Here is a 24,864-nt window from a genome sequence, read left to right as displayed (position 1 = left end):
TGATTGCATGTCAAGTTAATGTTTGCCAAACTTCGTATTTACTAAATATTTATATTATGTAATATCTATTCATTATAGAAAGATTCGAGATCGTAATCTTGCCAAAAACACCTTGTGCCAAGCATTTATGGTGCCTAAACTCAACAGCACTATTCTTCAGCTAAATTAAGAAATATATTTTGTTAGAATGAAGATAAAAAAAGCGAGAAAAGTGTTGTGTACAACTTAAACTGACTGTATCTCATGTGCCGTTAAACTGCAATTAGGAAATGTATACAAAAATCAAAATTAGGCGAAACGATTAGCGTAGATGTAAATTAAGGCTACAATGAATAGATTTTATTATTTGACAGCGATTATTATGTAAATATCATTAGTAGGGTGTATTTTTATTGAATATTAAGACAGTGAATTTATGTCCATTGCTTAAGAGGTTTATAGTTATAATATCTATATTTTATTTATCGTACTTATCGTAGGATTAATATATTTAAAAAGGTTTTGTGTATTAATGTTGTATGTATATAAGTTTTCTCTAATACTAACGCTTAACGCTTTGCTTTATCTGAATTTCCGCTTTTAAGTTTCTTAATCTTTTTTCCGCTTGATTCTTATTTTTCTTGTGTTGCCATTTCTAATAGTGTACCCTGTTATGTTTCAGAGTATTTAACAAAGTAAAAAGTCGTAGCGCACACATGAAGTCGCACCGGCCACTCGACGCCGAGCCGAAACGGCCCAAACTCGAAAAGCCTTATGAAAAGGTCGAAAGATCCGATGACAGATCCCACGCGACAGCTGAATACCAAAGCAAACCGCCCGCACTGTAACCGTCACCTTGCTCACTCATTCCGCCGCCGCGCGTTGTTCCACCTTGTCCATCTTGTTCCCACTAATGACCGCCAAGTCGCCCATGCGACACGCGCCACTGTCACTCACGCGAACACTCGCGCCCCGCCCGGTACACGCGATCAGTGCTCGCTCGGACTCGGACAAAATGCTGAATCGTTAAAGCATTTATTATGATTAAAACAAAATAGATAAATATAGATTAAATTAAAAGTGATCTAGAAAGAGAGCCACGTAGTGACTAGTAGCTAGAGAAGAGTTAGCTTGGACGACTACCTACATTTATAAAAAGATAAACTAATTGTTTCGAAATTCTCGTAATGCTAAGCTTGAAGAGAGCGCATAAAGATATTTTGTATAACGATTGATACATAAATAGGTAGCTCTTCGTAAAGTTTTTATATGACAGACTTCTTAATGTGACTTGCAAGTGTGATGTTGTATATAATGATAGAACAAGTAGAACGTTGCTACGCTACGGTTCCATCGGGCGCGAGCTCTACTCGACATGATATTATTGATCTATATAAGTATTACAACTATATTATACGTGTGATAATATGAATCGTGTAGTAACTACACTACCTCGTTTCTATTTCGATTGTTTCGTTTTGATAGCGAGCGCAGCTCGGTACATTCGCTTGTTTGCTCATTACCTTGTTAATTTTTGTAGTTATTCATTTTTATTTATTTTTCTAGTCGTATTAGACAATTTTTGTTGAATGCTCTGTGGATTTTGGTCATTGATCTGTTGTAGGACTCGTAGGTAACATAACATATAAGAGAAAGGAATTCAATTCAGCATCCGTACCTACTAGTCACATATCGATGATAATTGAACTGCACTTAGACAAATTATTCATACACGTGTTCCTGTGACTTCGAGTGATCAAGTGGAAACATAGCTGACAAACATTTGAATAAACATAACAAAACAATGAATTGAAATCCGTCATATATTAGATTTAATTATACTATAATATTAATTACACACTTCCACTTGATTCCGAAACGTTCACGGTATCAACTAAATGGAGGGATAATATTTTTTTACACAAATATTATTGAATGCTCAAATGTGCTATATTTTATGTTGGTTAATATTATTATCTAGTTCCTTGTTGATCGTTCTTGTATGTCATTATTTGATACTTGAAAATGTATAGTTAATTTATTTAAATGTGTACATTTTTCTATAAAGATGTATTATAAATGTGTCTACGTGTACCTACGTGTTGTGATATATGTATGGTTTATTGTTTCAACGTATTCTGTCTATTATTTGAAGGTACAAATCGGGCAATAATCAGTTGCTCAAGTTGTATTGCGAGTGTGTCAGTAGACTCAGTAGAGTCAGTAGTCAGTAGGCTGGCATTCGGTACTAACAGTCCGCTGCTCCCAAATGATCGGCTCACCTGTCGAGTAACAAATATTTCGTGGTTGTGATGTTTCTAAGTCTACTCGTTTATTGTCTTCCGATACTTCTAACTACTAAATTAATTTTGGGGCAGAATTCCTCGTAAAAGACATGTTATAACAATTAACCTCGAATTTTATTTAATCACTGTTATTAACAAATTCTTCTTTAGATTAAAGTTTAACATTATGTATGAGAATGCGTGCGACGCATCAGTATTATGACTGTAGAACGATATAAAAATATTTATTGAAACTAATTATCGTACAATCGTCCCAGTGCCATGTCGTACTGGCAACCAAAACTCTAAATAATATTAAACATAGTCAGTGAGGTTTATTAAAATTTATACTTGTTGAGAACTAGAAATATACAAAAATAAATGAGCAATATTTATAAAGATTAGACAGCTGCACAACAGTACGACATGGCATCGTTTTACCGTACAACGCAAAAGATAAAAGATGTATTATTTTTTTAATATCTGCTAAAGGTATACTTACTTATTCGTTTTCCTTCCATGAGTACCTGAACTCAGCCAAAGTACGATCAAAGTAATTTATTTGAATTCGCCGCGTCGCGGCTCTAGTTGTTAATGTTTATAATGTTGTAATGCATCTACTTTAGTATTTGTACATCACTAACTTGTGTGATTATGGTTGTGTTTTAACTATTTAGACAAATTTTTCTAATGATGAAATGTTTATTCTGTACTTCTAACTCAATATGCCAATGTTTTGCCAAATTGCTAATTGTAATTATTGATTTAAGTAGATACTTACGCCGTAATAGAACGAAATATTGTTAGAGACAGCATTTTAGACAAAATAGAGGCCATGTGTTAGATTAAGGCGAGGCTTTAATGAAAACCCCAAAGTAAAGGTTTAAGTGACTCACACGCAACTTCGAAAAATGTGCCATTTATTACGTTGTTACTTATACTTAAATAAATATTTCAATTAATCAAGACTAGACTCTATCGAATAGGCCGACGTTTATTGTTCTTTTCTCGACATTCAGAGCATAGAGTTATTTTCTTAAAAAAGTAAATGTTAAGTCATACAAAACTATCGTGTAAATACTGAATATTTTTTCAAAATAAACTTTACGCCGGAGATAGCTCTACATCGTAATACGATTATTAAAGACAGTCCCTCCACAGATAATTTTTAACAATACTCTAGCCTTAAGACTGAACGGTATGCTCTTTGTTCACTAAAGCCTTTGTTATTCTCGCATATTGTAGATACTTCAGTTTCCGTTCGTTATCGTTTAACTTGTACTGTAGTGTAATCATGGTGTCACTAACCCATTCCACGTGCCCACTCATACTAGTCAGGGTATAGCTTTATAATGATGCCCTATTAATTTTACCAAATGTAACCTAGCGAGAAATCGATGTTAGAGCGCCCTAAGTGGAGCGCAACCTGTAGCGGTCTGTAGTATATCGCTGTATTCTAATAGAAATATTCACCCAGAGGCTAAGTATTAAATTAATAAACATAAGATTGACGATTAAAACAAATTTATTTCAACTTGAATATAGAAGTGCCTTACAATTTTAATTTTTATACTATTTTCTTAATTTATTTTGTTTTTAATAATCAAAAAGCACTGGAAATTGCATTTATTGATCCACCGTCCACTCTGCCGAGTCAGAATAGATGTGCGGATCGCACTATAATTTCTTTTCTTTTAAATAATCCTAGTGAATAAAATTAGAGGTTTATTAACCAAAAACGTATAATAGACATTAATTACTACTTTTTGTTTTTATTTAAGTGTATTATATTGTCCCGAAGAAATGACATCATCAGTATAAAACAATAATAACTAAAAGTCAATTGTATTAAAAGTGTAATCATAATGTGAAAATAAAGCATAAATATTAAAGTAACGAATCGACCGTTGAATACAGCGCTAAATATAAATAATATACTAAATGTTAATATGTAAAATACCGATGTTAAGTTCGCTTGTGAATGTTCTCGTAATCCGAATCTTGATTCTCCTCCTCGTAGCCCTGGCACATAGTGTAAATGTAAGTACTTCTGTATTTGTGTCAACACATAAAATGTTACTAAGTTACTATAGTATTAATATTTTGTAAGTCTAAATGGATATTATATTCTTCTAATTTTGTATCAAGTAATGAGTGTAATGCGGCCGCGCGGAGTGCCGCGCACGCACCCGCACTCGGGCGTACTTTACGTACCTAATACGTACTTAACTTGTAATATAACTGTAGACGATTAATCGACACGTGCCAAATGCACGATAATTGATATTACACTCTGTGTTGTGATTTTGAACGTTCTGTAAATTACAAAAGTCTTTAAAAATATTATGGAAAAAAAATGTAGACACCTCTTTAGATTAGCACAATTCTTCGCGTAGACACTTTAGGCCAAAAGTTAATAAGCATTTAGATTTAACAATGAAGTAGGTAATCATTGAGAAGATGGTATGTAAGTATGTATGAATAGATTCATTGTTATATTCGATCAATGTGATGATTCGTAAAGAACAACGAGTTAACAGAACCTCCCTATTCATTTAGGGCGACTATTCACAACTTCGCATATCCTTGAAACAATAAGTAATAAAATTAATCTTTATTATTATATATATTGATAAATTTATTAGGGTAACTAATTTTGTAAGACAATGACTTCGTGATCTTTTAGATTGTCTTTATTAATAAATATATGGTGAAGGTTTTGTCAATTTGTTTTTATTTTGACCCTTTTACAGTCCCTGACATAATTACTTCCTAGAATATGATAATAATGCTAAATAGTTACGTCAAATAAGAAGGATAGAACAATCAGCAAGCATGGGAAAAAGGCTTCATAACACAAGGCAACCAATGGGTGATGGGTAACAGCGACCTCTTATCAATTATCAACATTTTATTGAATATCTCCTAATCTACTTTTCTATTACAAAAATATGCAAACGCCTCGTTGCGTTTTAGGCAATATATCCTGAATATCCCGTGACTGAATGGTAACTTAGAAAAAATACCACATCATGTACTCTACATAAAACCGATGCTTACTAAAAGAAACTGATAACTTAACAATATTTTCAACAAAGTCACAGTTGTGTAAAAACATATACAACAATCCGATCATCAAACCCACATCTATTTTGTTCGGACTTGTGTCCGTTGTGGCGAATAAAGGGTCGCTTCAATCGAAAAAGGGGACAAGTTTAAATTGTAAGCATAGAGAAGAGGGGTCCCACAAGTCCCTGTAATTGGGACTGCACTAATTGAAGCTGTTGTCAAACGACTCAATGTACATTGGATATAATGTACGGGTTGAAAATCGTATTACTTAAGTAATTGCGATTTTGTTTTCATGTACTTTTTATTTATTTATTCAATGGCGATTCTGTTGTGATTCTGCCAGACGAATATGCTACTATTATTATCCCCGTTTTCACCAGTTCTGAATAGTGCTTGTCAGTTTTGACAATTAATTTAAAAAAATATATTTTCTGCTGGCTATTTGACACTTATCTTTAAGGTGCAGCGCAGACGACAGACTATCCGTGACGCACTTTTTAGTCTGTGAAAATAGAACTTATGCCATTATATGCAGTAACGCACACAACGCGCAAAATGTCCGGTGCGTTACGAGATATAATTGCGTAAGTTCTATTTTCACAGACTAAAAAGTGCGTCAAGGATAGTCTGTCGTCTGCGTTCCACCTAAACCGTGGAATTGTAGCTCGATTCTCTACTAGTATCGAGTACTGACAACCGGCTTGTCATCGAGAAAGGAGAATGGGCAAAATAGTATGGAGCCTGGGCGATCCGCGGCCAAACTTGATTTTGGTATTTTTTAATGTAGTTTGGTTCTATAATTACTGTGTAGAAGTTTTATTGCCGCGACGCACTTATATGACGAATAAAATACATTTTTGTATTTGAGCACTTTTAATAGTATAAAACATATTTTGGCTTATAGTACGAGATCCGACCGCGTGATTTTTACGTTCACCTGTTTGATTGATGAAATATAATTTTTATCGATATTTATAACTAAACCAATGCAGATCCGCAAAGGTGGCCATCCAAATTTGGCCGCAATCAATTTTAATTAAAATGTAATTAATCATTTATTGTTGAACAATTACGTTCACTTGTTATTGTTAAAAAATATATTTCATTAGAAAGAAATATACCTGAGATACCGAGAAAGGTCAAGGTGCCATCCCTCACTTGGCCGCAACCTAATGTCAGCCAGGTGTAAACAGGTATAATTTCGTTAAATATATACGTTCATAATGTATTATCATGTTATACATACCAAATTGAAGATTAATTATTTCCCTACATGATGAGATATAGGTGCCTATGCAAAAATGCCCGCAAATAGTGACTGCCAACGATTAAAGATAAATAAAAGCGAGCGAAACTTAAGATCAACACCGCATGTCGAATAAAGATAGAACATGCCAGCTGCTTGTCGTTTTCATGCTACTGCGCATGCGTCCATAGATAAGACTAAATACCGTACTGAATATTGCAATCACGTGTTTTTGACAGTCTTATGCGCCACGTTGTGTTTTTTTAAGTCCAAAATTATAAAACTTTGTTAATATTAATATTGATATATTTCATTCTGAACGTTATTAAAACGTAAGAATAAAATGAAGAAGTGTTTTTTGTTGTGTTACGAAAAGACTACAAAACTGAACTTCGACAAATTCTTGTACGACACTACTCTACTCCGACAAAATGGCACTCCGATGCGTTTTAATTTAGACAGTACTAGAGTTCGATATACCTAGTCTCAGACACTATTGTACACCGACAAACAAGAAATGTTGTGCTTCGACAATATCGTAAATCAACGTGACACATCTAAGCCACCAATGTATATTACATTTTTAAAAAATGTATTTTAATGAACTATTTTTACAGCATATTATTTTTGCACTTATATACCACTCGGCTATCACTGCTCAAAAATAATATGCTGTAAAAATAGTTCATTAAAATACATTTTTTTAAAATCCTACTAATATTATAAATGCGAAAGTTTGTGAGAATGTATGTATAGATGTTCGTTACTCTTTCATGCAAATACTACTGAACCGCTTACGTTGAAATTTGGTATTTGTAGCTGAATAACACATAGGCTACTTTTTATCTTGGAGTTCCCGAGGGATCGGGATTTACACGGGAAGGGTTTCCACGCGGACGAAGTCGCGGGCGGCCTCTAGTTTAATATACATTGGTGGCTTAGATGTGTCACGTCGATTTACGAAATTGTCGAAGCACAACATTTCTGAGAAGAGTACTTCGAAGTTAACTGCTATCGACCTAGCATTATTGTCGAAGGAGTATGTCGTCCAAGTCGCATTGTTTCTTATTTAAGTTATGTCGAAGAAACGGTTTGTCGGTGTACAATAGTGTCTGAGACTAGGTACATATATCGAACTCTAGTACTGTCTAAATTAAAACGCATCGGAGTGCCATTTTGTCGGAGTAGAGTAGTGTCGTACAAGAATTTGTCGAAGTTCAGTTTTGTAGTCTTTTCGTTACACAACAAAAAACACTTCTTCATTTTATTCTTACGTTTTAATAACGTTCAGAATGAAATATATCAATATTAATATTAACAAAGTTTTATAATTTTGGACTTGAAAAAACACAACGTGGCGCATAAGACTGTCAAAAACACGTGATTGCAATATTCAGTACGGTATTTAGTCTTATCTATGGACGCATGCGCAGTAGCATGAAAACGACAAGCAGCTGGCATGCTCTATCTTTATTCGACATGCGGTGTTTATCTTAAGTTTCGCTCGCTTTTATTTATCTTTAATCGTTGGCAGTCACTATTTGCGGGCATTTTTGCATAGGCACCTATATCTCATCATGTAGGGAAATAATTAATCTTCAATTTGGTATGTATAACATGATAATACATTATGAACGTATATATTTAACGAAATTATACCTGTTTACACCTGGCTGACATTAGGTTGCGGCCAAGTGAGGGATGGCACCTTGACCTTTCTCGGTATCTCAGGTATATTTCTTTCTAATGAAATATATTGTTTAACAATAACAAGTGAACGTAATTGTTCAACAATAAATAATTAATTACATTTTAATTAAAATTGATTGCGGCCAAATTTGGATGGCCACCTTTGCGGATCTGCATTGGTTCAGTTATAAATATCGATAAAAATTATATTTCATCAATCAAACATGTGAACGTATAAATCACGCGGTCGGATCTTAGACTATTATATTCGGAGATTAAATAAAAAGTACTATTTCTTATATTGCATACAAATGTAGACATTATTAATATTCGAACTATCATAACAAGTAAATATATAAATATCGTAAGAAGTAAACATCTTGCTCTTCTATAACATATTCACTGAGACGACTTATCTGTTGTTCTTCTTAATAGAAGAAGCCTGTCTTGAATGCTCAGCTCAATAACGAGGCGTTCATAGCCAGTTGCGCTCACTGGTCGGTATACGATCTGTGGGTTAAGCAGCGTTGGCGCGGTCATTCTATAGATGGGTGACCGCATAGTGGTAATTGAACTGAGCGTCTCTGAGCTTCGGAGGGCACGTAAAATGTCGGTCCTGTTTGTTGTCAACTAAGATAACAGTCGTTAAGCCATGTTAAAGGCCTTTCGGGTGGCTTGAACAACTTTGACACTAGGTTAACCATATAATAGATAGATAGATAGCATACTAACTACGAGCTTACTTCACTTCATACATCATCATCATCTTCTGACAGATTAGTAAAATCGTCGAAAAAAGGCTGATCGCCGGTGATACGTTGGAATGCTGCTCTTTGTCTATTCATATTGTTACGGTTGTTGTTTATAAGAAGATGTAACGTTATTACACAACGTTCAATGCATTACAGACACGAAATAATCGTTATTATGTTCTATGAAATTCTATTATATTTACATGTAAATATATTGTTACCTAAAAGGATTGCAACGAAACGTTCTTAGTAAAAGTTGTTCCTAGTTATCATTACTTTAATTTGACACTACTTTCATTAATGGCCGCCGACCGCCCAGAAGTGCCCATTCTCCTTTTGTATGAAAATCTGATCAGCGCCTCTGACGGGCGTCGTAGGAACTATTTTGGCAGTGCATTTTAAATGAAAAACTTTCGATACTCGACAGTACCGACTGTACTAGTAGCGCGACTAGTCGTTAAGTTTTATATTCTTTAAGAGATATATTTTTAACAATGTTAGTCAATACATTAGTAGGTGCAAGGATTATAAAGGAAAAATGCCGTTAGTCGTCTCCATCCGTTTATTAAGAACACAATGAATTCTTATCTACAGATCGATAAAACTCTGTTACATACGAAAAACAATTGATGGACAACAATAAAATAAAAATTCGTAACACAATAACACCCACGGAATTACATCGAACACTTTTGAATTATAATTTATATATTGACGATCGTTTCGTTTACTACAATATTGTTTATAACTATAAACATTGTTGCTACTTAAAATATCACACGATATTTATCTGCTATATAGATAACGTCTAAGAAATCAGGCGCTAAGGATTCTACGGACACTGACATTTTATTGCTAAATTTTGTCACAACCTCGATTCGTAAAAACGAAATAAGAACGTACATGTTGCAACAATGTTTATAGTCACAAACTAATATCGAATTTCACAATAACCAGTAACATTTAACTAATGGACACCTATCAAAATATGTATTCACTTTGGTTAGATTTAAATTACATACATATTATAACAAGACACAAAACATTATTGCATTTCTTTTGTTATCTCACAACGATGCAATGTGTTACACTAGATCGTGATAAGTACTGAATGTCAAGCAAGCCAGACAAATAAACAGAACTGAAAGTATTGAAACTATATATACGGATCAGGAGAAATAGCACTAATTATAATTTAATTATTATACAAATGGACGTAGCGATTACAAATATAATTCCCCTCAGAGTTATTTGTAAGGGCGCGTGCACACACACGACATTCACAACGACTGAGCAGACAACTCCGCGACTAAAAGTCGCATCGCACAAACGCGTCCTAACACTAAAAACAAATCGTGTGAGAAGTGATTCCTTGAAATTGACAAACAGACTGACTTCTAATAATAATTGAAATTAATAATAAATTATCTATATTGACTTAAAATATACTTTCACCAAAAATGTATTAAATTAGTGTGGGTAGAAATTATTGTTTAAAATGGTAAAATAATTTTATTGTAAGGTGGTGACTGGTGTAAAGGCGACAGAAAGGCGAGGCCTCTCCTTCAAAAAAAGTTACTCTGGCTGCACCGGTGCTGACTCAAGTGTAATTAGGACCGTGGTTGCGTTTCATGTATTTTTCTACGAAGTTTTCTAATCCAGATTAGTCTCGAAATAAATATAAATAAGAAAGAAAATCTACATCTTGTTATGGTCTACATTGCTTAGTTACACAGACTCTGAGGTCCTTTGCGTTCCTTGCACCTCTTTCTTTGGCAGAACTTTAGTAAGTGCAACCTCAGAAGTAGGTAGTCCAATCGACTCGATTTTATAAACATAACTACACCACTAGCATATCGTAGAGTTGCCACACACAATAATTAATATGGAGAAGAAAACAAATTTGATATACAATGTAAATAAAGCATTTATTTACATAAACGACATTATTCGAACGTGCATAAAGTAAATATATTAATTATTTCTGTACTAATAATATTTTTATTGAATTATTGCATTCAAGTGTCCAATGAGACATGACCCAGCACTTAGTATAACACCATTCTACCGAGTGCTAGAGTCGATAAACTAAATTATTATACTTTAGAAACATCTTTTATCTAATGGACTAAATACATACATATTGGTGTCAGTCAATCAGTTTATAATCCATCAGTGGTAGCTCCGTGTTTTGTATTCGCTATACTAAAATCACATACACAGTTACAATTCACCTATTTTAATTTATAATTGTATGATAACACACGTACTTCAAACACACCTACACAAAATATTGAATATTACTGATCATTTAAAACACCGTCACAAGAATATAGTAGGCCAAATAGTCGAACATCAAAATACAAATGGTATATAAATCAATAATATTCAATTCATTCTATTGTCACATTCGTCTTCCCTAGCAAAAGGAACTCGCATAAAAATTACCTAATAGTAACCCATAAAAAATCGTGCTACAGTTATTAGTAATCATACTAAAATATGACAGAAAAAAGAAAAAAAACAGCATCGAAAGTTAACAACAAAAATGCACATAATGAAAAACATGATATGTGTATTTCCTAAAATACAAGTCAAAAAGACGAAGAAATGCAAACCCAAATGCGAGAAGGTATCAGTGGTCAGTGTCAGTGGGGTCATCGTTCTGTAGAAGCACGGCGGCCCGGAGCGCTTCCATACAATTATGACAAATAGGTTTGTGTACAAAGCACGCAGCACCACTGCGGCCCGCGCACTAGCTGCGGGCCCGGCCCGGCGCGCGCCCGCGTCACTCCAGCCGCACCGCCTTCTTACCCTTCACGATACTCGGTTTGTTTTTCATCATGCCTTTTCTCCTTTTTGATGTCTGGAAAACAAAATACAGCATTAGTAACATGATATTACTTTACACATGCAAAAGCGGAGCGAACATACATTTATTTCTAACCGACGTGCGTGCAACATCGCTACAATAAATACGTGAATACATGCCCAACGACAGCTAAGATTGTGCTGAATGTACTGTACTGTACAGGTAACAATTTTAGTGAAGTAGAGTATATTATATACGCAAGGCACTTGGTCTCTATCGAATTATCTCTCCAGTTGCCATGCATATAAACTCGTATACGTTGTGCAAATACTCTGCAAAAACGTACAATTTTGAGTGTCATGTTTCTAAACTGATAATGCCTATGAAATGAGTAACATAAGGACAATATTGACACTGATTCTATCACAGGACTATGACATTGCGACAGCACATCTGGAACTAGACATGTAATAGTATATTATTTCAATAATAACGATCGGCCATATATATTTTTTCAAATGAAGATTCTGTTTCGACATTCAGTTTTATTGAATTCCTTTATAATATACAATTCCAGTAGTACATTCGATTAGATTTGAAAAATCAACTTCATTTCAAAAACGTAATTATACAAATTACGTTTTTTTATTCTACTTTTATTGGCCGTCGAAAGAAAGCATAACAAGACCATTGACCGAACGTCATTATGAAGAGTACAACACAATATGCAGGTGTCCACAGTAAGCGATGACGTGACGTGACACAAGCAGGCTTCATATAGCTACATACATCGTCAAGAACTCAACATGTTACTATACCGTCGATCCATCTCCTAAGGCAAGCTGAAATACAAAGTTTGTATCAATACCATTACCTTAGTACATTAGTTCATGTTAAAAATTATTTGTATTAGTACTTGGGTTAGGAAGACACTGAAAGAGTAGTAATGCAGACACTTACAGTGCATTACGAACTTTTGAGACTTGTAAATAGGGATTATTTTTGTTTGAATTGAACAACTGGTAGCTCCGAGACTTATAGCAGCCTAATACGAAACCTATAGCAAATTGGACTTTATTTACTAGCACATAAGAATCAAAGTTAAGTTAAAATGATACACTGAAAATATGCACTGCTACTCTTTTAGTGTCAAAAGTTAATTAATTATGTGTTAATTAAAATCTGTAAGTAATTGTTATATTGGGAATATTTATTAGTACATTATTAGTAAAAAAATTGTAAACGTTTTATAGTTGGAATGTTACCTTTTTTGAAATGTTGTTGCTTGTAGGAATTGTGCGTTTTGCGAGCGGCAAACGCGGACGATTGAATTCATCTGGCTTTTTCACCCTGGAACGCGAGAAAAATTATTATCATTGTGAATTTCATCACTACCTTTCTTTGTATATCCATGTGCTGGTAATTTAATACCCATCTGTGGAGTTGAAAACTGAGCATAACATAAGAAGCAATCCATGTGAGTGTATTGCTGTATGAACGTTTACAATATAGATATTAATGTAGTCAATCTATCAACAAGTGTCAACGCTTAAATACTTTTTTACTACTATCGAATAAAAAAGCAAACAAAAGATTAATAGACCTGAAGTTACCTGTATATTCTCACGAGCCAGTGTTCAGTGGTGTAGGCCTCCTCTAGGTAGGTAAGTTTGAAGCCGCGGTTGCCGGGCAGCGCGCCTCGCGTCCTGTCATACCCCGGCGGACTACCACCACTGTCGTATCTACAAAAACAAATTTCATAGGGTTAACAATGGTTATTGGTACATATTAAAACCAGAATGAATTTAAAGGCTATGACAAAGTATATGGTTACTAAACTTCTGCGTAGGTAACAAGAAATACATAAAGGTGAACGCCTGTACGGGCATGTTAAGTAGTCGCGGCAAGCACGTGTTTGTATCGGGAGCTGACTAGGACCCATTCAGGAAATTATTCGCAACTTATATTTTACGTCACGTGCATGCAGTACTAAAACAATATAGAGTAAACTTTTGGGGTTAGATAAGCCACAGTTTATTCACTAAATTGACGACTTTTAAAGATTTAACATTTGTCTGATATCTACGTTATTTGAGTACATATAATTACTAAAGAACACTTACCGATAATAGGATAACTTATACATTAGACAATTTAACATAGTTTTCGACGCTTCATTATCTACTCGATATTCGCCTCTCTCCGTGAAATAGTCTGCTTCCTGTTAACAATAACCAAACAACATTAACTTTTTAACACACTAGTATATTTACTACGGACTATAGGACCCCGTCCTTCCAAAACCGATTTGGATAAGACCCACAAATATTCATGGTGCGGCCTTTTATTATTAACTAGCTGACCCGCGCAACTTCGCTTGCGTCACATAAGAGAGAATGCGTCATTATTTTTTACCGTTTTTGTAACATTTCTCGTTGCTACTCCGCTCCTATTGGTCGTAGCGTGATGATATATAGCCTATAGCCTTCCTCGATAAATGGATTATCTAACACTGAAAGAATTTTTCAAATCGGACCAGTAGATCCTGAGATTAGCGCGTTCAAACAAACAAACAAACAAACAAACAAACTCTTCAGCTTTATAATATTAGTATAGATAATGTACCAGCTTCTTCCTGTGACTTCGTCTGCGTGCAAAAGAGCTGGTAACTAAGATCCATACAAAGATTTAAACATCCCAACTTTCCCATTCATGATGACGTACAAAATAAAAGTAAAAAACTATAACATAGCAATGTTTTATGTAATAATTATTAAACACTTACATGAATATCCTTAGGATGTTCACCTTCAGCGATCCTCACCATCCAGATGAACTTATTGATATCATCTCCGGAGTAGCCGATAGCGCCTCCGAATATAACAAGCACGTAATCCACGTCCAACATAGTCATTATCTCATACGCCGCGCTCTCGTTACTCGCCATTGCTTTACCGACTAGCGCTATGTGGGAGTTGTTCCATGTGTTATTGTCTACTAGAGTTGTGCGGTTACCCATCCCTGCAATCTGGGAAAAGATAAGTAGATTTAATTATAGTAAGCAGTGCTGTATGACAAGATGTTTGTAAATGAAGTAAAGTTTGTAGTATTACCCTCACACAAACACACTATAAACCTATTTTAGTTAAAACTACTATAATATGTTTTCTCTTCTTCATTTCGCTATGGAGTGAAAGGAACAAAACTCTTTATAAACCTTTTATAACTTCATATATTTTTATGAATAAGAGTTAGTTTGTAGTATCTGCCAACCCCCAATGTGATTTTATGTGTGTACTTCAGGGAAATTTTGGACTGAAGTATTGTATTGCCTCTAACAGGCATAGTTTATGGGTAAACCAAAGGTACCCTATATTGCTAAAAAGATTTCCAAACAATACTTAAAAGCAAGAAAAAAATGAAAGCAATGAAATAAAAGTCATAATTACCTGATATCCATAATCCCACCAAGACATAACTCTGGCATCTTCCGCGGTATTCTGTGACAACCAGCCGTAAGCCTCTCTGAAGTCGTCCAAGATCTTACGAGAACTAAAAAGTACGAGACAGAATCGTTAAGTATACACAAATCACTGACACAACATACAAAATAAAAAAAATAGTACAACTTTCTGTAAATTATATAACTAATCTTTCCATGTTAAATTAATACATTAATATCTAAGCAACGTGATTTGAGAGTGGAATACTTGGTACCATCCATCAATATGTTTTTTATTTACTGAAATTAAAGGTATTTAAAATATCCAACATACCCATCATTTCCATAACTAGCGAGCACAATACTAGGGCTGGAGTACGCGTTAGAGGTGGCCCATGTACAGTGCACAGAGAACAACATGAGTAAGATCATGAACGCGATGAGTGTGCCGGAGCGCACGTTCATGCCGAGCCCGCTGTCTGGGGGCACTGTCGTCTCGGGAGTACGCTTCTTTAGTTTACCAGCCTGGGGAAGTAAAATTAAAATAGTTAGGAAAAAATGCGATTCTGCAGTTTGTATTTTAAGTTTTGAGGTCTAGAAGTACCGAAGTAAGATCGAGAAGTGTGTGTCATAAACCTATATCGATTATTCTTTAGAATTGCGGTGATAAATGTCCAAAGAAACAAGAGTATAGGCATTTTTGATGAAAGTCAAGCAGACAAACTGCAGAGTCGCTTGCTACATTTAAAGATTCACTAGGAATTAATATTTCCATGAAAGTATAAAATATGTTAATACATTATATTGTTGTATCACGTAGTAAATCTAACTTTATCACCAAGACCGCGAGCATATATACGAAGCTACTATTTAATCGTGTAATGACGTCAATCCTTGCTTATATGTGAGAAGAGAGCACGCATCCATTAACGAGCTATAAAGTACACGTGCACGCACCTTGTCATACAAGTTCTTAGAGTCATCATTGTCATGCTGCGGCGGCGGCAACTCATCCTCTCGCAGCACCAGCTCCAGCAGGATGGAGAAGGCGATGCCGGCCAGCACGCACACCACGGGCGTCAGCGTCAGCATCAGACGGACCATCACGCCCGCGAAGTACACAGCACTTAACGCGTATAGCGCCACTACACGAACACACACGGTATGTTAAACTAAGCTTATTAATTCTCTGTTGTGAGAAAACATCACTGTTTACTTTTTCAAAGATATAACTTAAGCTTATGAGTACTACAACTACTCAATGGTCATTTACAAATTTTTAAAAAGACATTCAGTTATCAATTAATTGTCATGGAGGTTGTACAGCAATAATTATGAAGTTAACATTATAGGGGTCGACCTCATATTTTTGAAAAACGCGATTTTATTACCGCGATCAGCTAAATAGAGAAATTATTTCACTACTACAATACAAATCTTATGTATATTTTCAATATCGCAGTGCCAAATTCCCTTTTCGGGAGAACTTAGTATGAATTTAGTTGCTTTTAAGACCCCTGATTCCTCAAAACCACCACTCTAAAGAGAAATTCACCACTATACGTACCAAAAACTCTCTCATCGTTGATATTCTTGATGCAGTACCACAGTCCCACGGGGAACGTGCACACGAGCACGTGCAAGTCGAAGAAGAACGACGACCACGTGGTGGGCTGATGCTCCGACACCGACGCGATGATCGGAATATGAATCTTTGCGTACGCCGTGTCCCATAATGAGTAGAAACTGGAACACAAGACACATTATATTTTAAAATGAACTTTTTTTTGCACAGTAAATACAATAGTCTTTTGTAAAACTATATTGGCACTGCGAAAGTACCTTATGTCGAGGGGTTGTTAATATACTTAAAAAATGGACACAAAATATAAACAGAATCAATGGTCGTATTTTGACTATTCATGGATCACGCAAGTAATCATTCCATGTGGAAATAGAAGCTACTGCCCCCGTGCTTAGTAGTGTAATGCACCCTTAAACACTGTGCCACGAATTATGCGCTTTAAAGGATTAATTAAAAGATATTGTGAATTTATTAACTTTTCAATGACCATCTATCATGAATTTACAAAAAAATGCTTATAATTTATAATACCAATTAAAACATCTTAAGTCTCTTATTGAACAGTCAACTAAAGAATATCGTAGTCACGGGTACAATAGCCGCACATGTTGCTAAGTAAACGAAACAAGACATGCACGACATATGTACAAATATTTACAAAAGAATAAATTACGTGTTTGTTTTACACGTATACGAGGTTAAAATTAGAATACGCTTTATATTGTAAAAAATATATGAAGATCAAGTTACGGAAACAAAGGGTAGTGTTTGAATGAGCCCCTCATGCGGGCAATGAATGAATGGGTCGTATTACAAACACGACAAACGGTGTCACAATATTATGGCTTCATTCTTTAACTGAGATTACAATACTGGTAGATCAAGATTTTCTTTTAACGCATGACTGTCCCACTGCTGGATAAGGGTCTCCCGAACGAGGGAGTGCTTAGGCCTTGAGTCTACCAAGTTGGACAATACCAAAAAAATGTGACAGTATTTTTTATTTTTTCTTAAAAACTAAAATGGTAGGAATAATCTAGTGTCGCAAAACTCACAAAAATTACAACAAGCACAACGAACATGCAAACCCGAATCTTTCCATATATTCTGGGGACATTTCATTCGTTCGGAAATTGAACCTTTGACATTCGATTAAATGTTTATGTAGCTGTTGCTATTGCATTTTCGGTCGCAAGTGATTGCGACGCATGCGCATATGCACCTAATATAGTTCTATAGTTCATATCTGTACTAAGATATAGCAACAAACCTATGACTGGCAAAAAATATTTTTATTTAAAAGCTTGTCCATCATACTAACCGTCCACTCCAAGGTGCAATAACTCCCATATAAGTAAGTCCAACCACGGCTAGGAACACTACAGCGGCGGCGATCAAACCACCCAAGATCAGCAGCTGCTTCCACTGACCCTTAGGATTCAAGCTGTGGAGGTACTTCAGAGCACCGACAGCCATGAGAAGCGCGAACACACCTGATGACAAATACAAAAAAAATTAAAGATATACAGGAAAGGGTTGTTTAAGTGAGTAAAAACCAACTGCGTATATGTTTTCACTCTGTAGTAGTCTGAAGCCGTCGATTAGGCTTTTCAATTTCAATAATCTTACTTATGAGTAGCAAACTACGGTGGAAAACCACTTTAAGTTTTGATATGTACAAGTATGTGATGCTTTAATCGTTTTTTTTTTTCATAAGGAGTATGTATACCGTCTTGGATATCTTTACTACAAATCTACAGACAGAGAGTGAATTTTGTGTGCTCTTTTATGTGTAAGTGAGTATTATCTTTATTCTTAACCTCTTCAAAGCTACATTATATTTAATGTACATATTTTAATAAATAACTTATAATTATGTCCATTATGCATATACAATTTAGCTAAATCAAATATTTTCTAAATTAACATTATAGTTTTGTACCATATCAATTTATTTAAAAGCATACATTGTGACTAATTAGTAGTAAAACCATCGTGTGCAAGCATAATGTAAACTTTATCGATACAAAATCTCATTATGTTCACTAGTACTGAACAACAAAAACAATTAATTATTGTTTGTACACCACTAGCTAGTTATTAAATCAATTAACATAATTCTATTTTACTCCTATGTTAAGTCAAATCATGAAACACAATTACTGAACAAAAACTAATTGCGCTTTTTCTGTCAATACTATTTACATTTCTGTTTTACTAATTTGCTAATTACTAATAAATTTATTTTATTTTATAGTATGATTAGTAGTCATCCTAGTATCAAAGTTGTTCAAACCCCTGGCCTTTGACATGACCAACTACTGCTATCCTACCGGGACCGACATTTTACGTGCCCTCCGTAGCACGGAGACGCGCAGTCAAAATACCACTAAACAGTCACCGATTTACCCCGTAAAGGGTTGCTTAAACTACAGATATTTTGCTGACTGGTAAACCTCCAACAGCTGCGAAAATTGCATACAAGGATCATTACTCAGTCGTTAGACTATAGTTATTGTGTTATCAGCGTGTGCTTTATACTGAAGTATTATTTAACCTACAATTTAGATTCATACAAATTGTTATGTCCCTGGAGGTCCATTAGTCTATAAAATAAGGATTAGGTTCGCTTAAGTCCAAACTGTGTAGAAAGCCAATGGTTTGACCATTAACCTATGACTTAAGTTCTACCCTCACGTTTCATATTCCTTATACAAATACGATAAAGAGTTTCAAATCGAATTTTGAATACACCAAGCATGCAAGTGTATTTTGGACGAATGCCAAACCACATATGTTTAAAATTGTTTAAACCATTTAACTTAATATTGGAGTATCGAAATAGCTTCGTATGACCCAAGGGCGCAGTTTATTTCTATCATACATTTAAAATAGACTATTCGCTATGGAAATTCCAAGATTATTATCAAACATAATATTTTTGATAGCGTTAGAGAAAAGTAGCTTATCAGAATAAGTAAGGATCTTTTGAGTCTGTTGGAAAATGAATATCTACGGCATGTGTTTGTGTGTATGTGACTGGTCTATCAGCACTGCAATTCATTTTCATGTTTACGTAAAAGCCATCATATTTGATTTGGAAAAAAAAATGTTCGTCTGGAATCAAATTATCACGAAAAAGATGAAATGTGGGAATGATTTTCGTCTCGCTAATGGTTTCTTTAAGTAGACTACAATTGTTATATTAAAAAGTTATTTTCATCTTAGATTTGCCATACTTTTATCCACAATTGAACATAATCGAAGTATAATAACGGGATATAAAACGTATGTTTCAATAAAACTAGTCACCTTGAAACTAGTTGTACAATCGCAACATGTAAGCGGCAGGAAACTATGTATAAAATGAATATCGGAAAAATGTCTGTTTGTATGTTTATTTCACGGTCTAGAACTTTTTAAATTGTTTACAAAATACTGCTTTATATTGATATTTGTTCGAATGAATGTATCATTATAGAACATAGATAATAATGATTGGTGGTATTTTAAAACTTTTTAGATTTTGCGGTTGTTTTCTATCTATACACTTTTAAAAAAAACAGGACATACATAAGTACCTGCATTAATAAAGAAACCTTAATTATCATGACGAAGTTTTCTTCACCTATTTAAAAACATGTTCATATTACAAGAATTTTCTACTAGAATTTCAAATTATACGCAACGTGTTCCAGCAATTTTATGGCAATGCTAAAAGCAGGCGTATAAAATCAATTATACGACCAATTGATATAGGTTAAGCCGTGTACGTGAACAAATTAACGTTATCGAACAACTCATACACATGTGTAATCGATAAGTCTCTGTAATTATGTAAAAACATTTCGTATTTGTGTACCATGTATGTGAAATTTGTCGTTTGCGTGGGACCGAACACCTAGCTATTTCCAACTTAATGCACTATAGTAAAAACAGTTTATTGATTTACTGAAATTGGATAGAAATGAACTACTTTTCGTCACTAGAATGCTTGTGACTGGCCCTTAACTCAGTTTTCCCTTTATGAATTAGGTCTTCGCAAATAGAAATGAAAATTTGGAATAACATAGTTTAGTCAATCGACAGGCCATATATTTTTCTAAGAGATAAATCCAGTTGGCTACTGGCCTTATTTAACAATTGAACGCTACTAAAACTAGATATAACCAGTATTTATTATCTTACCTGAAGCTGCCATATGCTCGCTAGTCCGGATCGGCTGGAAGCCAACGAAGGGTATCTGCATGGACATGAGCAGTCCTATGATGTAGAACACAGAGTAGCTGACGAACAGTCTCTGGGAGAACCGGCCCATGATCAGCAGCACGAACACGTGTAGAGGGATCAGGTTGATGATGAACACGTAACCACCCCATGCTGATACCTAAAATATACGAAAACATTGAATTTTTCACAAAATTGTCTCCTGACCTTAAAACTAAGAGCAGAGGTAGGCTGACTTAGAACAGATTATTACTTTAAAGTATATACAAAGACGCGAACACTCCTCACAGGACGTCTTACAGACAATATTGTCTGATATCCGTAAGAAGACAGACTTGGCTATCTCAAGCCTCAAGTTATTTAGCGCTCAGTCTCGTGGTTTTACAATTTTGTGACTCGTACACAAATTAAAATAAGACTGGCTGAATACGGCTTCCAAATCTAGAATTCAGGCTCAGCATTCCGTAAACCAGGCTGTTAGATTTCTTTCTACTAGACTGTTACGAAACAAAGATGTTTTTTCCGTTCGAAAAGTACACAAACACAGGCGTTATTGAACATTGTGTATGAATTACTGAACTCAATTGGATTACTGATAAGCGATAATGTGTCTTAAACTGTTAACAATCATCAATTCAAACATACAAGAAAAACCAAGATACGAGAAAAACGGTATCAGTCATCGTAAACGCAAAACAGTGAACTGCATTTTTGATCTCATTAAGGTTATCGACTATCATAACTTTAATATCGCTTCGGCTATAGTAAATTGACTAATAAAAGACACCTTTATCTGCGAAATTGGATAAGAATGCGAATGCAATCTCGTAAATGCTGTGACTGCTACGACCAGTTTGAAACGTCAAGCCAATCGACGTATATTAGAATACGCATAGTATGCTTAATGCCTCGTGAAATTTCTAAAGTTTTGACCCCAAATATCTGCGCACGAGATTCTTTGAAAGGCAGCAGCGATTTTACAAGAAATATACCAAATAGGTAAGGGCAATTAGAGCACTAAAGTTATATGGATTATGCAATGCGACGATCTTTCCTGTTAGCGACCGTAGCAAGCGCAGTTTCCATACTTTGGAATTCCATTTAGGTGAAAATACAAGTATGCAGATCATATTTGCGAGTTAAACGAAGTTATTAATGGATCCGTTCCGCTCGCAGTGGAAACCGGGCTTTAATGAATGGGAGTAAAGCCACGCGGATCAGTCAATACTACTGTATAAGAAATACGATGCCTCGTTTCAGTATTCACGGCAAGTCGCGGTAGACGATTAACCGATGGGAACAGACAGCTGATCGCGTTACGTTTATGTATACCTCATAATTTATAGTTTTAGTTACTACTGCTTATTACTTCAATAAATCAATAGGTGAGAGGTCAAACGAAATCAATTTAACTTATAAAATAGTGTCATGTTCATGCAAGAATTATGCGTTTTAGTTAAGCTATGATACGAATATGGGACGAATAGCCAGGAAGAGAGAGAGAGGGAGTTTAATCTATGATACAATTGAGAAACAGTTGGATACAAGGATGTTAATCACTGTCCAAATAAATCTGGATCGTATTATATTCGTAAAATGAATGCTTAATGAAAAAATGAAGCCTGTACTATTTTGGGAATCATTTTAAACTCACAATAAAAGTGTCAATGTGTTTATACTGACTTCAAAAAAAGCAGGAGGTACTTAAGTATGTCTTATTTTAAAAAGTATAATATAGAAATGTATAGAACATAATATAGTAACCCAGTTTGTCCTTACATTAGTCATTTCATTAGCCAGTGTCTTACAGACACTGAATCTTAAATACTGCATATGAATGCAAATCTTGAGAATACATTTTAGATGCAAAATAGTTATGACTAAGATAATAGAATTCTGTTATGTGCTAGATTTATAAATGCAAGGGAATTAATATAATACAAAGGCAATATTCCAAGTGGTGCTATAAGTTATAGTAATATGTCAGGTATTTACTGATCAGTGTGACAAATAAATTATTAATTAAATACCTGTGGTACTGTGGGCAGCTATTAAGTATTAATTGTTTTCCTACATCAGATAACTCATAAAATTAATTATCTTTTGTGAATGAAGACCACAAATAAATTGATATTTTAGACAAAATATTTTTTTAAAGTTGCAGATTTTAGCTATAATAATCAACACACTAACAGCATAGGATATGATAGTTCGGTTTTCACTATATTCTAGTACTATCCAGTACGTAAAGTAGAAAGAAATTGTTGTTAATTCTCTGTCCAACTGCTTTCATTAGATTGTATTGTTTTATTAAACCCAATCTTCATCATGGTGTTTGAAAACTTGTTACTATTCATATTATTATCACTGTGCAATCAAAATACTATGATATTCTCACACTGATACAATAGATAGATAAAGATTATTTATGATTATCACACAGAATGACAAAACATGATACTTAATTGTTTTTTTTTTTTAATATTTCTTGTGTTACACTTAATTTGATCTTAGAAGTTATGAAACTCTTTATGTATTATTTTCTTGACTGGCTTGAGACAATCAACAAAAACATATTAATAAATGAATACAGCAACATCTTATATTTTAAGTTTAAGATCGTTTCAAATTAATCAAGGTACTTAATTAATTTGTTTTTATATACTTTAGGCATTAAGTGTGGAGTAATAAAATTTTGACTTACCATGTAAAAGTAAGACAAGGCAGTGCATATGGACCAAAACACAGATCCACTCTTCACACTCTTTAGCCATAAGTAATAAGTGAACTGCAGAGCAAATATAGCAATGCCCTCATTGTCATAGCTGCCTGCTACTGACCGGCTGCTGTACCCTGGCACTATGGCTATGAAACATGCTGCAAAGAGACCAGCTCCTCGAGACCATAGCTCTGAGGTCAGAAGGTATGTTGCTATAGCTGTCAACCCACTAAAAACATACAATTTACTGGTTAATATTGGTCATTTGAGGTGATAATATAATTGCAACAAAAATATTTCAATTTTCTACCCTAATTAAATCTTTTATCATGTAAAAGATACTCAACTCTACTTATCTACTGTTATCTTTCACAGTGATACTGTAACTGTGTTACAATGGTGTTTAGTTTTATCAATACATGCTACAAATCATAACATTTACCTGAACACAGGTGCGAGGAATACGCAAATGTCTCTTATGTGAATGGGAATATTGAGTGTGTGCAGAATCCAGTGAATGGTGCCTGATGTGATCATAAGACCCGGGTACACCGTGCCGCCCACGATACGACCCAGGGGGTACCAGGCCCGCTCGTCAAACCAATTCAGGAAGTTGTAGAACCCGTGCTGCACCATGTATGCAGTCGAGCGGTAGTTGAACCTAGAACACGTATGCAATAAATGGAGGGAACCAAATACTTAACAGGTTATTTACATTTAGAAAATCCTCCACACTCACCATGGGTCAAACTCGTGAATTATACTCTCAAACCGTATAACAGCGAATAGCCGGGATGCGAAACCGGCCAACCAAGCCAATGACAATACCGTAACAGTGATCAAAGTACTCAAGCCGGCAGTATTGTTGAATATTCCTTTATTACGGTCATTGCCCGACCTAGAAGTGGCGGTCTGCGGCATCTTAGTGACTAAAAACACTAAAAACTATGCTAATAATTCACGACAATACTGTTTTCATACATCAGTCCCAACAATTCGATTTAGAAGAAAATTGACTTTTTGGATGACTGACGTACGGACACGTCTCTCTTAGAA

The 24,864-nt window shown here is 34.8% G+C and overlaps 2 protein-coding genes across 6 annotated transcripts in view; one reads left to right on the top strand and one right to left on the bottom strand.

The window, feature by feature from the left end:
- LOC142981154 (uncharacterized) overlaps nucleotides 1–5,038 on the top strand; it is a 234,584-nt gene extending 229,546 nt beyond the window's left edge. Inside the window, exon 20 of one of the 3 annotated variants that reach the window (XM_076126859.1) lies at nucleotides 662–5,038. In XM_076126859.1, the coding sequence (XP_075982974.1) occupies nucleotides 662–827 (166 nt within the window). In that variant the 3' untranslated portion in view covers nucleotides 828–5,038. The remainder of the gene's footprint in view (nucleotides 1–661) is intronic. The other 2 variants (XM_076126857.1, XM_076126860.1) reach the window with 2 other exon arrangements.
- A 4,533-nt stretch (nucleotides 5,039–9,571) lies between these two features.
- On the bottom strand, nucleotides 9,572–24,863 carry Stt3B (catalytic subunit 3B of the oligosaccharyltransferase complex). Of its 3 annotated transcripts, none has more exons than XM_076126864.1 (15): nucleotides 24,548–24,863; nucleotides 24,251–24,469; nucleotides 23,794–24,037; nucleotides 21,051–21,249; nucleotides 18,184–18,355; nucleotides 16,845–17,023; nucleotides 16,235–16,422; nucleotides 15,612–15,802; nucleotides 15,285–15,387; nucleotides 14,621–14,863; nucleotides 13,959–14,056; nucleotides 13,449–13,577; nucleotides 13,101–13,185; nucleotides 12,625–12,677; nucleotides 9,572–11,889 (listed from the first exon to the last, which is right to left on the bottom strand). In XM_076126864.1, exons 1-14 carry the CDS (start codon nucleotides 24,727–24,729, stop codon nucleotides 12,648–12,650), a joined length of 2,262 nt encoding a protein of 753 aa, XP_075982979.1. In that variant the 5' UTR covers nucleotides 24,730–24,863; the 3' UTR covers nucleotides 9,572–11,889; nucleotides 12,625–12,647. The 3 variants fall into 3 exon arrangements, with proteins under 3 accessions (XP_075982979.1, XP_075982977.1, XP_075982978.1); XM_076126862.1 differs by having other exon boundaries at nucleotides 12,654–12,677; XM_076126863.1 differs by lacking the exon at nucleotides 12,625–12,677.
- Nucleotide 24,864: the final 1 nt, after the last annotated feature.

Source organism: Anticarsia gemmatalis, chromosome 19 (assembly GCF_050436995.1).
Source record: "Anticarsia gemmatalis isolate Benzon Research Colony breed Stoneville strain chromosome 19, ilAntGemm2 primary, whole genome shotgun sequence".
NCBI lineage: Eukaryota > Metazoa > Arthropoda > Insecta > Lepidoptera > Erebidae > Anticarsia > Anticarsia gemmatalis.
The sequence above is the reverse complement of the archived record's forward strand: the minus strand, read 5'-3'. Positions and strand labels throughout refer to the sequence as shown.